The sequence below is a fragment of the Colossoma macropomum genome, unplaced genomic scaffold, assembly GCF_904425465.1.
Source record: "Colossoma macropomum unplaced genomic scaffold, Colossoma_macropomum, whole genome shotgun sequence".
In the NCBI taxonomy this organism is placed as follows: domain Eukaryota; kingdom Metazoa; phylum Chordata; class Actinopteri; order Characiformes; family Serrasalmidae; genus Colossoma; species Colossoma macropomum.
The window spans coordinates 29,185,446-29,202,969 of record NW_023494788.1 but is presented as its reverse complement, the minus strand read 5'-3'; the positions used below and the strand labels follow the sequence as shown (position 1 = coordinate 29,202,969).

Below are 17,524 nucleotides of genomic sequence, written 5' to 3'. Positions count from 1 at the left end.
AGAACTGTGGTGAAACAAATTTAATGTGTAATAGTGTTTTTAAAACCTTTTCAGTTTTCAGTTTCAGTTCATATTTTACCCACACTGTGATAATATTGAGAACTGTGATAATTTTGGTCTCTGATATTTTTTGTACCATCTCTAATTAGGGCACAAATAAGAAGTAGCATGCTTACTACAGCATGCCTGCTTTTACTGAGGCAGTGCTCAGGGCTTCTGTATCTCATCACCTCCCTGTACACTGAACCTGGCCAAGCCTGAGCAAAACGGCTGTATCACATTACGCACCCATCAGTACACCGAACTAAACAAACCGGCAGGTAAAAATAGCCCCCGCAACTGCCTTTTCCCCAGTGTTACCTTCAAACACAGAGCACAGGCCAATAGCAGCTCACACACACTGTCCTTGTATCAACAAAGACAGGTGCCAACAAGCTGAGCCTCACTGCCAAAGCCAATCCCATTACTTACAGTGATGAAGCACTGCTGATAAATAGGCAAACGATAGGGTGAACATATACACTACTTTTGAGGAACTGGGGTATATTTGTTAGGTTATCTGCATCTGTGCTAAGAATTGGTCAGATGAGTGTGGCTGCAGAGGAGACTGGAGGGAAGGGTGAGGCTAAGGGAGCACAGGGTGAAGATGCTGAGTCACTGTTTCAGGAAGAACATACTATGTGCAAGGCAAGGGCTGATTTTAGTGAGGAAGCTTGTTCTGCTCCAGCTCAATGTAATCTCACATCAACTAAACTGACCTAAATCTGAACTGTGATTAGAAAATCAGTTTATGCCATCCACCAGCCAGTGTCCGTTTCTAAATTTGGATATTTTATCCCCTTCTACTGCCAGGACTTACATGTGGGCCCACAGTTCAAGCACATTGTACTATGTAACTTTAATTTCACTAGTAACTAGTAACACCAGTTTCATAGTAGTTACAGCATAATTCACACTGGCTACTGAATAGGCCTGCAAGGCGTTAAAAAAGGTAAAAGTGCCATTTAATGCAATCTAACATGAAACCAATTTCCTCAACCTATTTTACAACATGCTAAAGTAAGGAGAAATTTGCATTAGATGACTGAAAACATGCAGATCATACAAAAAGCCAACACAAAGCACATAAAGATTATAAACATCAGATCCAGGCTGTGGATAAAACTGCTTCTCTAGGGTTTTAAAAAAGCCAGAATAATCCGTGCAGCAGCGCTATTCGGATAAACAGCATCAACAGAAAGCAAAGCAGGTGCTACACTGGCCCATGTTTAACAAGGGGACTGTAGAAGCCTAAATCAGCATACAGACAGGATACATTTAACCCTTTAACCACTTGAACCCTATGCTTATTACTCAGATATTAATCTTAAGACTTTATATTCACTAACTACTATGGAACAACTATGTAAGTGGTACAGTTATGAGTAAGGAACTGAAATGTAGGCCCTACATATGGGCCATAAAAGATTAAGGGGTTAAATGTGGACAGTGTGTGCAATAAGTACTCACGCTGCAGTGTGTTCTCCAGCTCCGAGCCGGCCTGCAGAAGACTGTAGTAGCCCTCCATGTCTTTCTGGGGCTGGTGAGGAGAGGCCGGGCCCATGCCCTGGCCGAAAGCAGGAGATAATGCCTCAAAGCAGGGCCTGCCCGGCCCTCACATCCTCCACTTCTCTGGTGCTGCTCCCCAAAAGCAGAAAGAAGGTGCACTTCACTATGGCTGTCTCAGGACTCCTCTTGTACCACTGAGGTCTGGGTTCCGGGTCACGTTGAACAGGGCAAAGTGAAGTCTGCAAAGTCCAGCATCCCACCACTGCCGTCCTGTGACAGTGCCGTCCAGGAAACAGCAAGCCCACACTGCCGTGGCTAAGAGAAGTGATGCAATGGAGGCTGCTTCACCTTATACTATGCATACACACATAAGGGAGGGGTAGAGAGGAGGAGGCTGTCAGGATGTTGTCCCATCCAAACTGCAAAGACTTGTCCTCAACATAAACCGAACCAAACCATAACAGTCCCCTCCCTCTGCCTAAAAACATCTCTCTCCCTCTCCGGCTGGGCGAGAGTGCGTCAGTGCTGCAGCTCAGTGGGAGGCTCAAGCTGCTGGCACTCGGCCAAACTACAGAGTTTCTCCAAGCACCTCCCCCTCTTCTGCCCTCTGCTCGCTCTCCATTGGTTAGCCTGGCCCAGAGGCAGTGGCACTGCTGCCTCTGGCTTCCGCATGCTGCCCAAGACCCACCCTGATATTGTCTCATGCATTCACGTGCAGTTTAAACATGATTAAGGGAATCAAAACATTTTTTTCTTTTCTCAGAATAGTGAATAAGCATATAAATCAAACTTACATACACATATGTTTCAGCTGTGCAAGCATATGCCTAGCACAGCCTGTAGTTTTATTATAGATTAACTACTTTAAGGAGAATTTCCATTCAACTTTTCCATTTAAATTCTGTGCAATTACATGGTTAAGATGTAAACAAAGTAATTAAGAGTAAATTGATGTGAATTGCTTCATTCTACAAAAACGTATTGTTCACAGTGTTGGCAATAGGAGCCAGACATCTGAAGCATTTATTGCAAACTACATCACAAAATGTAGTGAAATAGTTATGAATACACAGCATGACACTTTTAAAAAATAATTAATGAATTCATGCACTGTAAGGCAAAATAGTACCCAAAGAAAACCATTTTTTTTTTAAGATTTCTTACTATTATTACTATTCACAGGTCCTTTGGCATAGTTAATGAAATGGCTACATTCACAACAAGTAGGCAAGTTTCTCCACAATGCACTATTTCACTGCAAGCCACATTGAATGATTTTGTTTATGTCTCAGTGACTGAATTAAACACATTTTGAAAAATCTGTGAAATTTCCTTTTAGGGATTAATTATTAACATGAACCTCTGAAATACACTCACCAGCCACTTTATTAGGAACATCTGTGCACCTGCCTAATAAGTGTCAAATCAGCCAATTATCTGGCAGCAGTGCAATGTACATAACCATGCATGGGTCAAGAGCTTTGGCTTTGTTCATGTCAAACATCAGAACAGTGATCTAAGTGACTCTGACTATGGCATGCTTGTTGGTGCCAGATGTGGAGGTTTGAGTATTTCAGAAAATGCTAATTTCCTGAGATTTTCATACACAAGCGTTTCTAGAGTTCACAAAGAATGATGTGAAACATTAAAACAACCAGTGAGGGGCAGTTTGGTGGACACAAATGCCTGGTTGATGAGAGAGATCAGATGACAATGGCCAGATTTGCTTAAGCTGACAGAAAGGCTTAACTTGACTAATTGCTAATTACAACAGCAATGATTACAAAAGCATCTCTGATCACATAACATGCCAAATGTTAAGGTGGATGGTCTACACCACTTCTGGCACCTGAAATAATGGGTCTATACAGTGGGCATAGACCCACTGACACTGTATAGTTCCTCTAAGACAGAAATGTCAGCGGGTTTGATGGCTCTTTATTTCTGCTGGGACATGCAGACAGTAGTTAGAATTCAGAACAGCATGAATCCATGGACCCAACATGCCTTGTGTCCACAGTTCAAGTTGGCAGTGGTGATGTAATGCTTTCTCCACCCTAATACCAAGAGAGCATCATTTGAATGCCACAGCCTATTTGAGTATTGATGCAGTCCACGTGCATCTCTTCATAGCTGGAATTTACCCATCTTCTAATGGCTACTTTCAGCATGATAACGCATCTTTTTACAAAGCACAAGTCATTTAAAACTGGTTCTGTGAACATAACAATGTGTTCAATGTGTACTTCAATGGCCTCCCCAGTCACTTATTCTGAATGCAATGGAGCACCTTTGGGATGGGGTAGATTAAGGAATAATTGCCTAATATAGTGGCCTTTGAGTGTATATTTGCTCGATACCTCAAAGAAATCTAATCAATGTCCCGTCTAAAGTGAAATCACCCATCTGAAGGTTTTCAGCCTATTATACAGTCATGTGAAAAAAGAGGACACCCCATTAAATATTCAGTTCTTTATTAAGAAATGTTCACATGTCGATATGTTAGAAAGTAAGTAATTTAATTGCAGGTAAACAACAAAAATTAACCTTGTTTTACTCACTAAACAAAAAATATTAACAAAAATGCGTATTCTAACTGAGGAAGGAGTTAGGACACTCTACCCCCTAATAGCTAGTGTTATCCCCTTGGCTGAAATAACTTCAGTGAGACGCTTCTTGTAGCCATCTACCAGTCTCTGACATCGGTCTGAGGAAAGTGTGCCCCACTCCTCAACGCAGAATTCTTTCAGCTATGAGATGTTTGAGGGGTTTCTTGCATGTACAGCCCGTTTCAAGTCACCCCACAGCATCTCGATGGGATTAAGATCTGGGCTTTGACTCGGCCATTCCAGGACACTCCATTTCTTAGTTTTCAGCCACTGGTATGTTCTGGGTCACTGTCATGTTGTAGGGTCCAGTTCTGCTTCAGCTTTAATTTTTTTACAGATGGTCTCACACGTTCCTCAAGCACCCTCTGATACACGGTAGAATTCATGGTGGATTCTATGATGGTGAGCTGGCCAGGTCCTGCTGCAGCAAAGCATCCCCAAACCATGACACTTCCACCTCCATATTTCACAGTTGGTATGTGGTTCTTTTCCTGGAATGCTGTATTTGGTTTATGCCAAACATGCCTTCTGTTATGGTGTCCAAATAATTCAATTTTAGACTCATCTGTCCAAAGAACATTATTCCAGAAGTCCTGGCCTTTGTCTATGTTCTCTTTGGCAAACTTCAGTTTGGCCCAAATGTTTCTCTTAGAGAGCAAAGGTTTCCTCCTTACACACCTCCCATGAAAGTTAAATTTGTGCAGTCTCTTTCTGATTGTAGAGGCATGCACTTTCACATCAACAGTAGCCTGCTGCAGGTCCCGTGATGACATTTTAGGGTTTTTTGAGCATCTTTTAGCATCTTGCGGTCTGCTCTCAAGGTTAACTTGCTCGGACGGCCAGACCTGGGCATGTTGGCAGTTGTTTTGAATGTCCTCCACTTGTAGACTATTTTCCAGACAGTGCAACAGCTGATTTCAAATTCTTTTGAGATCTTTTTAAATCCCTTACTAGACTCATAAGCTGCTACAATCTTCTTTCTGTTGGCCTCAGACAGCTCTTTCGATCTCACCCTGGTGTTCACTCTCACTTCAACAGTCAGGAGCACACCAAACTAAATGTCTGAGGTTTAAATAAGGCAAGCCTCCTTCAAAATGCTGAGTAACGATGTTCTAATCATGTGCACCTGATGTGACACAACTGTGTGTGATTTTAGCCATTTTAAGTGGGAATAAATGTGGGGGTGTCCTAATTTATTCCTCACCAGAAATCGCATTTTTTTAAATTAAAGTCTTTTTTTTCAGTTCTAATTGTTTAGTTATATTACATGAATCTCTCAGTATTGTTAAAATTGATATTTTATTTCCACATGTCCAAATATGTTAAAACTTTCATAGGGTGTCCTAATTTTCTCACATGACTGTATAAGAAAAAAACAGCCAGCTTATTTTTATGAGGTCATTTTGATAAATGACCATGGTACATTGTGAAAAAGTAATTAGCTAAAGTAAAATTACCTTTAACTTTAGCATTTAAAATAAACCACTTGGAAATGCAGGAAAATTACTTCAGTTCATTGTAACTGAGTTAGGGCTGCCACAATTTCTCAATTAAAATTGATTACTTAGCTTAAAAAAAGAAGAATCAGCTTAGCATTTAGTTAGCAATGTGAATGATTAACAAGGTATCCACAGGTCATTATAAAACAATGTTTAACTGTCTGAACATTCTCCACAAGAGCAGCTATGAGCACTTAAATCCCATTTGTGAGCATTACAGAAAAAGAGAAAATCCACACCAGCAGGATTTCATGAATGAACATGTATATTAAGTAAAGGGGTATATTAAGTTAAAGTAGGTCTAAGCTGGACAGCTTAGCAGACAGCTAACAGGCTAACAGGCAACTCCAGTAATATTCAGTTAGGCTTTACTGACAGATTCATTGTAAAACTGAAACATACAAACTAAAGAACATGCCACTTTTAATGTCTGTGGCAGCTCTAAACGGAGCCAAACACTGTTGCTTCAAAACTACAGCACAGCATGTGCTCCACTCACCTACACCAAGAACAAATCTTTATTCCATTTTTTTTCCATAATGTGTAAATGACAGCTAGGATTTTCAATGTGCCAAAATTGCATCAATAAACAGACCAATAAAAATCATCCAAAATGCAGAATAAAATGTTGTTACATTAATTTGCAGTGCAAGTGAACAATGTTTTTTCCTTCTCCAAGGACCAAGCAAAACCCAGACAACAAGCTCTTTGTTTGAAAATTGTTTTATTACATAAAGAATTTTTTTTTGTTTTGGAACAGACTGGTCTTAAAGAGGTACATTCAGGTCAGAAGGCCGGAGCCTGAGGATCCGGACAGAGGGTCCTGACACAGGCCGAGTGTTCACAGCACCGCCTTGACACTGCCCCACTCTCCACACTCAGGCAGCCTAATGCACCTTTTTTTTTGGACGTTTTCATTTTCTTACAAAACAGTGGCTCGAAAAAAGGTTGCAGTAAAAATACAATCAACTTTTTTTCTTTTCTGTGTTTTTCAGGCAAACAGGAGAATTCAAGAATTACCATAAGCTTTGAAAATAGCATCTCTGATGTAATTTAAAGGTCTGTTTTGGGTATTGAAATACTGCAGGCAGGTCCCATTCACCCCTCCCCTTTCTGAGCTGAACACACACTTCAGCGCCTCGGGCTATATGCATATGTGTGCATGTGCACCATGGCTCAGGTTAATGATGGCGTTACCACGCTTCAGCACAACAACAACAACAAAAAAAACTAGAGGGTTGGATAATATCCATACAGTTGGGTAATCTATCCCAGACAATTCTCAATAAATCTTTTACAGAGATAAATAAAAATACAATGTAGCTTTTATCTATATTCTCATCTGAAAATAATGTTTTATGATAGAATTCGAGAGTGCTCATAGGGAAACAGCGTAGGGCTTAAGATGCTTGGCATCATTACACAGTCAAAGGTCTAACACACCGCTGCTCCCACAGCTACCCACACACAAACACACACAGCCCATGTGGTTTAAGCTGGAACAGAGCACAATGCCTTTCAGATCCAAATGGTTTTAAAAGACATTTAACCATTCAAAAAACATGCCAAAATCTGGTTTCTTCATGCCCACTTTTGGCTAGTAGCGTATAAATAAACTGAAATGGTCAAATAGCATTCATTAAAGGGATTATTACTGAGATCAGACAGCATGCACCATTCCAGCCTTAAACCAGCTGAGTGGCATGTGAAATAGTGATCTAAGAGCAGTTCAGGCCCTCAGTGGGAGCAGGTTCGATCGCCGAGCATCTGGGATTACATAGACAAAACTCAATTGGCACGAGCTGATCATTCTCAACAATAAAAAAGATCCATGTCATAAAAATATAACTTTTGTGACTAAAATTACACATTACAATAAATATGTCAAATAGAATCACTCAGTTGAAAACAAAGACAAACATCAGTAATGATCTAGAAAGTGATTGAAATGTTGGCATGTAGAAATGGAATGTATGAAGAAGCATAAAGAAGGAAAGAAAGAAGGGGGTAAAGACGAACGCTATTCTAACCGCAGTACCAACCATGTTGGTATTAACGGAGGGCAAAAATGCCTCACAGTGGCACTAACTCAGGTGTCCAGGAGATCTGGAGTTGGCACTTTGTATGTCACCACAGTCCCCCTCCCCCCACCATTTCTTTGACTCAAACAATGATACGAGCAGTTGCCTCAAAGAAGCAGTGTGCATTCTACGCGTGCTTAAGTGCATGCTGTATACATGTGCCTTCAACAGTGAGCACTGGCCCAAATGGGCTCAAAGAGGGACAAAACATCAAGCGATATAAATAATATGTGTGTAAATGCCAGTACAGAGACTAAACATATCACCACCTGTATCACAAACAGATTAATCTCAGACTCAGCAAGGTACTAACTTTCAGCGAAGGAAACCAAACTCCCGGCACGGAGCATCTCCATACAAACACATTACACTTAGCAGGACTGGATATGCTGCAAAAAAGTTTTTTTGGCTTCCAGCAAACAGCACAGAACATACACATCTAATTCATAATCACTAATCTGATGTCCGAAGTAATCCCTGCATCATCAGAAAATTACAATAATACAAAATTCTAATGTGAACTAAAGAAAAGACACTAACTCGTGGCCAGACCTTCTTCTCACGCAAACATGCACGACCGGTGAAAACGTCCAAACCCCACGCTCAACAGACTTGGACACACAGCAAGTTGCTGAAAGGCAGCTTATTATACCCATAGGGTCAGGGCTGTCAGTGCAGCATGTTATAGAGCTCAAAATTAAAAGCTCAAACTCACTAAATTCTAGACTACGATTTGGGCCTGGGGCATTTCAGATCACAAAGGGAAGAACTATTTCTGCCAAAGAAACCTGGAACGAAAACTGCTACAATGACAGAGGAACGATGGTGTTGGTATCAGCTTCTCTAGCTTCTCTCATGCAGGAGAACCACTGAGGAAAATCAGAACATCCCGTCACCATGGATTTGCCTCAGGAAGGGACATTTGCAGTGGGCTAACTGTAAGAAGGGAGGAGGTTTAAAATCACATGCCTTGACAATGGATGGGTCATGAAAAGTAAAAGGTCAAAAAATGCCACATGCTGCAAGGACCAGCGGCACAGTATGCTTGGGTGAAGTCATGCTACAGAGAGAGGGAGGGATGAAGGAGAAAGAGAGCGAGGGACATGGTGGGAAAAAAAGACAGAGGGCTGGCACACTGCTGGATCTTGGCCTGGACTAGGTAGTTTTTTTTCTTCTTCTCTTTTTCATTGCCCACCATTCAGTTAGGTTGTTCTCATTTTCTTGATTTTCCTGTCCAGGCAGCAGTAAAGACAGCCAGCTTGGCTGACACTCGAGGTCCTTTCAGCAGGTTCCACCCCAGGCTGGTCTGTGTCCTTCAGTATTGCTCGTTCAGATACTTGTAGGACAACGGGGTGACGGCAGCGATCTGTGGTGCGAATAGAAAAACCCAAAAAATTACACAGCTTGTCTATTCAAAGTCTGTGAGCTTTATCCAACAGCAACAGAGGCCCTATTTACACTTGGCGTTAAAATGCATCCTGTACCTATACGTTTAAAAGACAAGTGGAAACGTGCCTGTGAGTGCAACATGTTTGAATCTAGCTGTTCTGATACCGAGGTTGACTAATTTTGACATTCAAGTATCTGTAAATGTTTATGAACAGATATTTAGGTGACCATGGCTTACCTTTTAGCACCGGGTGTTGCATGAAAACTGAACATCACACTAATACATTTGAAAATATTTTGTATTATTTAAACATGGCCGTGGGAAATTTGTAGGTTTTCAGGTCAGATGAGTAGCATAATGGAGACTTCTTCAAATGAGCAAATGAGCTAAAACTACAGCTAACCAGTACAACACTGGATGCTGATGGAGACGCTGATGTTTCACCTACATCATCGTAGCCAACTTAGCAATTAAAGCCATGCTATATCTGACCTCTCAGTCATGTACTTAACACCATATCCTTGGCGTCACACCTAGATTAAGGCATTCGCACTTTGGAGTGGCAAAGTATAACATAACATGCTCGCAAAAACAAGCAAAACTTTAATGTTTTACAGTTCTCTTAAATATAAAATACGCATTTAACAAAATTGTTCTCTATCTTCCTATGATGAAACACAACAAATATCCTAATAAAGATTACTCCAAGGTAGTCAAACGTATGGTAAACAGATCTTCGTGGGTGTGTAAACACATTCAGCTTGGCTACTACATTCAGCAAACGCTCCTGCTTTTTCTATATTATTTCTGCCATGTGCACATAGGCTTATGAATGCAAAAGTTCAATTTGTTACTTATGTTATATGGCTACATGTTTTTGCCATATCGTCCTAACTTTAAATGCGTGGTACGCCCTACACCGCAACTGCAAAATGTTTCATAAAGGATTAAACACAGCATAGCCTGTATTAGGGCTGAACGATTTACGGAAAAAATCTAATTGCAATTTTTCTGACTAATACTGTGACTGCAATTTAAATTGTGATCATTATTAAAAATGGTTTAGGCCCTTTTTTTTGGGCAAAAAGTTCAGAATTATCCACCTTTTCTGGCTTGAGGCTTGAATGTAGTGTGCCAAACTGCAAGCAAATTGGTGGTTTGGTTACCTCTGACTGGTCTAACTTTTCTACAGGCACTACACAAGCTCTGTGTTATTAGGTTTAATTTCCACTCTTAAGACAACATTTTTGATAACGCAGATTTTAATTACCTGAAATAGGGATTTTACTTGATTTAAAATATTGCATAGTGAAATGAGATACAATCAATATCTGAACAGAGATCAAATGGTAGCGCCAAGTGTAAACAGGGCCTTAGTTATTGGCCATAAACTGAAAACGTTCTAAATATTCGTCTACTTCTAAGAAGAGTAACACTTACTTATAGATTTGAAATGTCCTTCTTCTTTCCAATTTATAGATTTAAAAAAAATTTAATAACCAATCAGATAATTGGACTAAACATAAATCAGGCACATAACCCTAAGCATGTTAGGCATAATAACACAATAAAACTTGTCAAGATAGATATTATCATTGACACAACAACAACAACAACAACAACAACAACAATAATAATAATGATAATAAATCACATGGCCCCAAAGTGTTTCAATAGCACCCCAAATCAAAGTGTTATTTAAAATGACGTGTTATTCATCCAGATTCAGCTGGTTTAGATCAGGTTACATTGAAAGTGATTGGAGCATTGCTTTGATTTCGTTAGTACAGCAGCCTATGGGGCTTAGATCAGTTCATTGGCTGAACGGGGAGGGGAGTGGATGCTCCCCATCACTTTACCTGGCTGTGTGAATGAGAGAGGCCTCTGACAGCTGAGAACAACAGAAAAGTGAGTTTAATACTGGTGCATGAGTGCAGCTCTACACCTGAATGTTGCCATTAAGCATCATCCACACATTCACAGCAGGCAAAAGGCATCAGACAACAGCCACACATATGCACAGCATGCAGGGTTCAAAGCTACAGTTAAAGGACCAACTGTTGCAACAAAAAACACTGACAAGGTCAAGGCAGGTTAAGTATTACAGGAGATTAACACACAGCACATGCCACAATGACAACACAAATAGGACAAATACTAAATGACAACACAGTCGATCACTGTCACGAGACCACGGAGAAGAGCAGCAGCAGACAAATCTGCAAAGTATATATACGCACAACACAAAACACACACCCGGACACATTTAGCCACCCACTCACCCACACACAAACACGCACACGCGTAAAGCCCTGATGATATAAAGGATTCCCCAGACCAACATGGCTGAATAGGGTTTAGTCAGTTAAATGCGGACCGAATCACAGTCAATTTCAAATAGCACATGCAAGGGCTTTACGAGATGGAATTTTCCCTAGGAGGCTGAAAGGAGCATTCTTGGTTTGCTGGCTGAAGCTGAGTTTGTTTGACATCCCACCTCTAATACCAGGCACTTGTGGCAAACCTCCAGAATATTCAGAGCTGGCTATAGTTCAGTAAGCATCTCAGTGCTTTCCAAATTACAACGATGCAATTTACAGTAAGGTGTATAATACAGACAAAATATTACATTCTGATTATAGAGGTGCACATAACAATATGCCTTAGAATACATCAAAAGTATATTAATAAATCATTTACATGACATCAAGTACTGTTCTGCATCATTTTGCCCAATTTTATTCGTATTTTTTGTGATGTGAATGCCTTGTTCAAGGGCTTATTCATATATTGCAAGCCATGGCAATATCTCAACTGCAAGGGTCAACACTGTAACAGCATTTAACAAACAATACATTGTGTAGCCCTAATTCACGAAAAATGTACGTGTGGCAGATGTATAAAAGTTACCTTAATCAAGCACAATTAAGGTTAGTTGAAGTTAGTTATCATCTTAGCTGGTTCCTGGTATGTGAAGTAGGACACATTGAAATGGCACTAATGTAACAATAACCGAAGCTATGTGTTATGACTTTTCAGCCAACCACCAAGAGCTAATCCACGGACAGGGAGAAATTAAGAGGTAGAAATTCCAGAATTTTATGGGCAGCTGTTACAGTGGGCAAAGAACCCAAGGAGCATGTTCTTGAGTTTCGGCTGTACTAAAAAGGGGAAAAGGCCCAGCAGGAACTGCGGCTTAGGAATTGAAAAAGGGCTCCGATTGGCGATTCTGGTACCTGTTCATATGACAGTATTGGATTCGTCTGAAAAGGTTCTCATGAGCAGAGGCCTGATGGAAGCCCTGGAGGATTGGCTGCCCCCTGCACTTGACTGACATTTCTTCTTCTGAAAGGGGGTGGGGTTGAAGGACAGTTAGCACACCATGGAAAAGACATTCAACCAACACAACATCCCCCCAACACACACACACACACATACACACACACACACACACACACACACACACACACACACACACACACAAAGAAGACTTCACAGCTACTCCAATAAGTTCTACTTCAAACCATGGCTGGAGAGAAATGCAAAGAAATGTGAACTACAAGGAATTAAAAGTTTAATAAGACACTGCTTGATGTTTCACTATAATCAGTCATGTGAATTACATGTGAGCACTATCATCAGTATCAGTAAAGGTACCTGACTGCACTGTGATGAATTTCAGGCATGAATTTCATGAGCTGTGATTAGGGGTGCACGACTGGAATTGCCCAGACTCTGAATCGTCAGATTTTCACTCCTCAAAGCCAATTGGCTGATTTATTTAGGTAATTTCAGCCCATTTGTGTTCAATTGTATGATGTATATAATGTGAGCCAACTAAGTACACTGACACTGCATTTATTTTTTTTATTTTTGCAGTTGCTACTTTGATTAAATAACTTGTAATTAAAGATGACATTTAATAAATAATATTAAACAATTAATAATTTAATACTGTAATAACTGAATTTTAAATTGAAAAGTAATAAACTACCCTAACGGGATATTGGTCAATCACGCTCCTCTCTTCTATAGCATTTCTTGAGCTTTTACCCGTCTTTTTGTCTGCTAGCATAATGCTAATATCAAGAAGCAGCAAGCTAATGGAAATGTAACACTGTGTTTAATATTACTTGTGACAGTTTGGCATTTGAAGCTTGTAAGATGTGACATTCTTTACTTTTCACGTTGCAGTTTATAATGAATAGTTCCATTTAAAGCTTATATCAGAACACTAGTGGAGGAACCTTTTAGCCTGTCAGCAGTTTTCTGAGTTTGTTATTAGACACAACTGCCTTTACTTACACAGTGTTTGCTATAGTTTACAGCTGTTTTCTTCATATGCAATGTGAAGTCTGGACTGTAAGCATATGTGCATTTATGCATTCTCTGCTTTTCTACACCACATGCTCAGTTAAAAACTGACCCCTACTACAAAGGTATCATGAGTCATTTGTAAAGGCTACAAGAACCATGTTATCTATTGAAATTTATGCTCCTCTGAACACTCTGTCTGAAGTGTATGCACATCCATTAGGACTGTTTCACATCAGTGTGTCTATTTAGCCTGAAAAGAGTGACCAACAGATAAAAAAGTAAATTAAATGAATTATGTTATTGTTTGTTGCCCGTTACAAAAAAAAAAAGGAAAAAAAGAAAAGAGGAGCCAATAAGTTAATTAAAATTAGCATGAAAAATAAATAAATAAAAATGGATATTTGCCAATTTGGCTGTTAAGAAATAGGAATTGAACTCAACTATACAAAAATCATGATCAGTACACCCCTAGCTGTGATGAATACATGGAAGTCAACCTACAACAGACTGTAAAATTTGCCATTTTGTCTCTCCCACTCACACACAAAAGGGAATGTGCAAAAACGCAATTACACACACACACAAACTCTCATATTTAAGACACACAAACACACACTCTTGGTGGTAGCCCACAGCAGCTGTGGTGGAGGACAGGGGGTGGCTTGGCTGAGCACGCATGCGGGTACACTGCGTTTTGCGTGCTGCATTCACCTGACTGTGCATGCAGAGACAGAGAGCAGGCAGCTGAGGAACAGGCAACTGAGATAACTCTGCAACACACACTGCAGCCTTCACAAAAACCACACACACACCAAGAGGACATCCGTCCACCACAGAAGGGCCTCGGCATGAACTGATGAAATACAGCCAAAACTGAAGACTCCTTCACAGCCTCTCCACATACAAATGAACCAACTTCGCATTACATCTCTGTTACAAATCCAACATGGACCCTCAAAGACAGCACCCCCACACACACCAAGAAAAGCTTTCCCTGCACCCTGACAGAGATATATGCACCTCCCTGAGAAAAGGGGAAAAGACAAATGGGTGGAAAGAAGGCAGGCAGAACATGAGGGAAAGAGACAGGCAGCCCAGGAGGAGAAGAGAGACGGGAACAAAATGAAAAAGAAGAGCGAGCCAAGAGACCTCAGTCACTCCAGGAAAAGCTGTGAGTGCTGGTAGTCTGCGACAGCATGAAGATAGTGGAAGTCCCAGAGGAAGGAAGCCGCCGCTTCATCTACAGCACCACACACACAGGACGGGAGAGGACAGACAGAGAAAGAGGAGCGAGACAGGAAAAGAGAGGCACAAGGAGAGAAAAGGGAAAAAGGAAGGATTAAAATGTACAGGTGGACAATATGAACATGTCGTTATTGTGATAAATTGATAATTTAATAAATCGCAACACTTTTTTATTGAGTGTACTGTGGATCTCATCTATACTTCCACACTAAATTGTACACATCATAAAAATTGTGCAATTATAGAAAACCTGTAAAAATTATATATATGCAGTAACTGCTTAAACTGCATGGTAACAAGAAAGTGAATGCATGTCAGCCCATTATGCCATTATCAGATTTTTTACATTCTGTCCATTTCATTGCAAACCTCAGAAAAAACTACATACTGTGATGCATATCATACATCATTAAACTTTTTCCCATTTCGCCCATCCTTAGTTCTTAGTTAAAGAAAAGAGTTCAAACAAGTGTTTGGAGATAAACAAATGCAGAAAAGAAACAAAGGTTGACAGTTGTCCTGCAACACCATCCTCACTCGTGATCTAAGATCTGTAAAAATATAATAAATGAAAAAACTTCTTCTTTGCGAAGTCTCGTCCAAGTCCAAGTGGGTTCTTAAAAAGTGACACCACTGTAATTTGTTCAGAGGCAAAATGAGCACAATGAAATGCAGCATGCCTTTCTAGGAAATTGTAGGAGTCAGAAAAGATTAAAGAAAGCCTGGAATGCGTACAGTAATGTAACTTGATTCTTACAAGATTCCTAAGATATTCAGGTTTAGTGGAAATAAAATCTCACACCACAAAGCCATTGTATTATATAATAATATTTTATGGTAAATTGAGCAAAGTACTGCACTTCTGAAGTTTATGCTTATTGAAAATCTGACCATTTTTTTTTAATAAAAAAGCTTTCCCAAACTATGAAACAAAGGATTATACTATATTGTCAGTCAGAAAAATTAACAAGAGTAACTACCAATTGATCAAAAGAAAACAAAAAGCCCACACACTGAAAATAACCTTACCTTAATTTTCAACATTTTTGGCATAACACAAGGATATCTAAAAAGTGCTTAGTGGCCTGTTAGGCCTTCATGAAAAATGATAAATGCATATATGCTAGAACTGATCTGATAATCTGTAAAGTGAATGAACTAAACTATAGTTTACCAAAAGTATCGTTACATTATTCTGTGAAAGGCACTTTCCTTCATTCTGTTAAAATTCTATATACAGACATAAAACAGCTTTGTTGTTTACAATTCAATTTAGTGATGACAGGTTATTAAATAATGTCTGAATTATGTAATTAATATTGGGCCACAGATGCCTCTTCCCAACAGTTGGCAATTTTAATTGACAGGCAGCATGCCTGGAGACGCATGTAGGGGAGCAGATCAGCTCCGTATGTTCATCAACACAGGGCAAGCCGCTTAACAAATGTCAATTATGAAAGAGCCTTGCATGTTATCCATAGTCCATGTGGCAAACCAAGTTCAAGTGGATTGATGGATCTAATTATTACAAACTGATGCTGATTACAGGGTAGCCCACTCTGTCCGGTCAGATGGCTAGTGACAATAGTATTGGCTGATGCTGTATTGTAGGTTTAAATAATGGCATAGAAAGACTTTTAATTAGTGGTACACAAGTAGATAAGACACTGGGGCGTAAGAAAGAGGACACCGAGAAAGAACAACGCTTACAATTAGCCCGATAGACTTCCTGTCATTGTGACCAATCAGACCAAATGCTAACAACCCTAACACAAGGCAGAGATCTTGTCAGGAACAAGCAGGAAACATAAAACATGACACTGAGATCAACACAAAGAATAAGAGAATGGCCAATACAAGGGATAAAGTAGAAAGAGATAAAGTACCCAAGAACAATAATAAAAAAAGGAGCAAATAGGGGCTCAAGTTTATGATACATGTAAAAGGTTTTACAGTCAAATGAGTAAAACAGAATGGAAAATAACTCAAAGGCACTATACAGAACATAGGCTGTAAAAATGGTAAATTAAACAAAAGGGAGAGGGAGAAGTAATGACAAGGAGAGAAGCAATTAAGGAGGATGGGGGGGCAATACCTTTCGAGCATGTGGGCCTCTGGGCTTGCGGAGGACCACCAAGAGGATGTCCGGCAAAAGACTGAGGAGGATGAGGAGGATGATGACCAACCAGGCTGACACAGAGCTCAGCATGTTAGCAAAGACAAAGTACAGCCGTTGTTGTCTCAGGAATGGCCTTAGGGTGGGCAAGAGAGCGAGAGAAAAACAATAAAAGGGTGGTATTATAGTAGTATTAGGGTGGTATTATAGACATTAGACATAGACATATGGACATGTCTAGAAATTAAGTTTAAGAGCTTAAAAATCATCATTAAGAGCTTAAAAACGATCATTAAACGGCAGTCCACACAGCTTTCCGTATTTTCTTACCATATGATGCCTCCCCAGAAGAAGCTAAAGAACACATAGAAGGCCAGTGAGCCCCAGATCACAAAGTGGTTGATCCACGTCCAGTGCCGTGTGTCCAAAGCCAGCTGAAATAGAAGCACAAGTGATATCTGAAAATTCAAAAAAAGCAGCCAGACATATACCTATTTTTCTCCTAAATAATGAAATAAATTACAAACTTGATGTAAGTGCATCATCAAATTTTGTTTTCCTTTCCTGGTGCTAACCTTTAGTGTGACAGTGAAAACAAGGACTGTAAACACTATTGTTCCGTAAGACCAATTTCCAAACACCTGGAGAGAAAGCACAGAGCAGAAAGAGTAAAAAGGCCATTCTATTACTTCTCACAGCATGGGAGTTCTTAAGAAGCA

At 40.0% G+C, this 17,524-nt stretch overlaps 2 protein-coding genes across 6 annotated transcripts in view; both read right to left on the bottom strand.

Moving 5' to 3' along the window:
- Window positions 1-2,055, bottom strand: part of mcf2a (MCF.2 cell line derived transforming sequence a) — a 49,672-nt gene extending 47,617 nt beyond the window's left edge. The window contains exon 1 of the mRNA XM_036569093.1: window positions 1,510-2,055. Coding sequence (XP_036424986.1) covers window positions 1,510-1,603 — 94 coding nt within the window. The 5' untranslated portion in view covers window positions 1,604-2,055. The remainder of the gene's footprint in view (window positions 1-1,509) is intronic.
- Window positions 2,056-6,360: 4,305 nt separating this feature from the next.
- Window positions 6,361-17,524, bottom strand: part of atp11c (ATPase phospholipid transporting 11C) — a 61,779-nt gene continuing 50,615 nt past the window's right edge. For 2 of the 5 annotated variants that reach the window (XM_036569088.1, XM_036569091.1), the window contains exons 26-31: window positions 17,381-17,446; window positions 17,136-17,239; window positions 16,785-16,941; window positions 12,364-12,472; window positions 10,987-11,018; window positions 6,361-9,103 (exon numbers count right to left, since the gene is read on the bottom strand). In XM_036569088.1, coding sequence (XP_036424981.1) covers window positions 12,368-12,472; window positions 16,785-16,941; window positions 17,136-17,239; window positions 17,381-17,446 — 432 coding nt within the window. In that variant the 3' untranslated portion in view covers window positions 6,361-9,103; window positions 10,987-11,018; window positions 12,364-12,367. The remainder of the gene's footprint in view (window positions 9,104-10,986; window positions 11,019-12,363; window positions 12,473-16,784; window positions 16,942-17,135; window positions 17,240-17,380; window positions 17,447-17,524) is intronic. The other 3 variants (XM_036569089.1, XM_036569090.1, XM_036569092.1) reach the window with 3 other exon arrangements.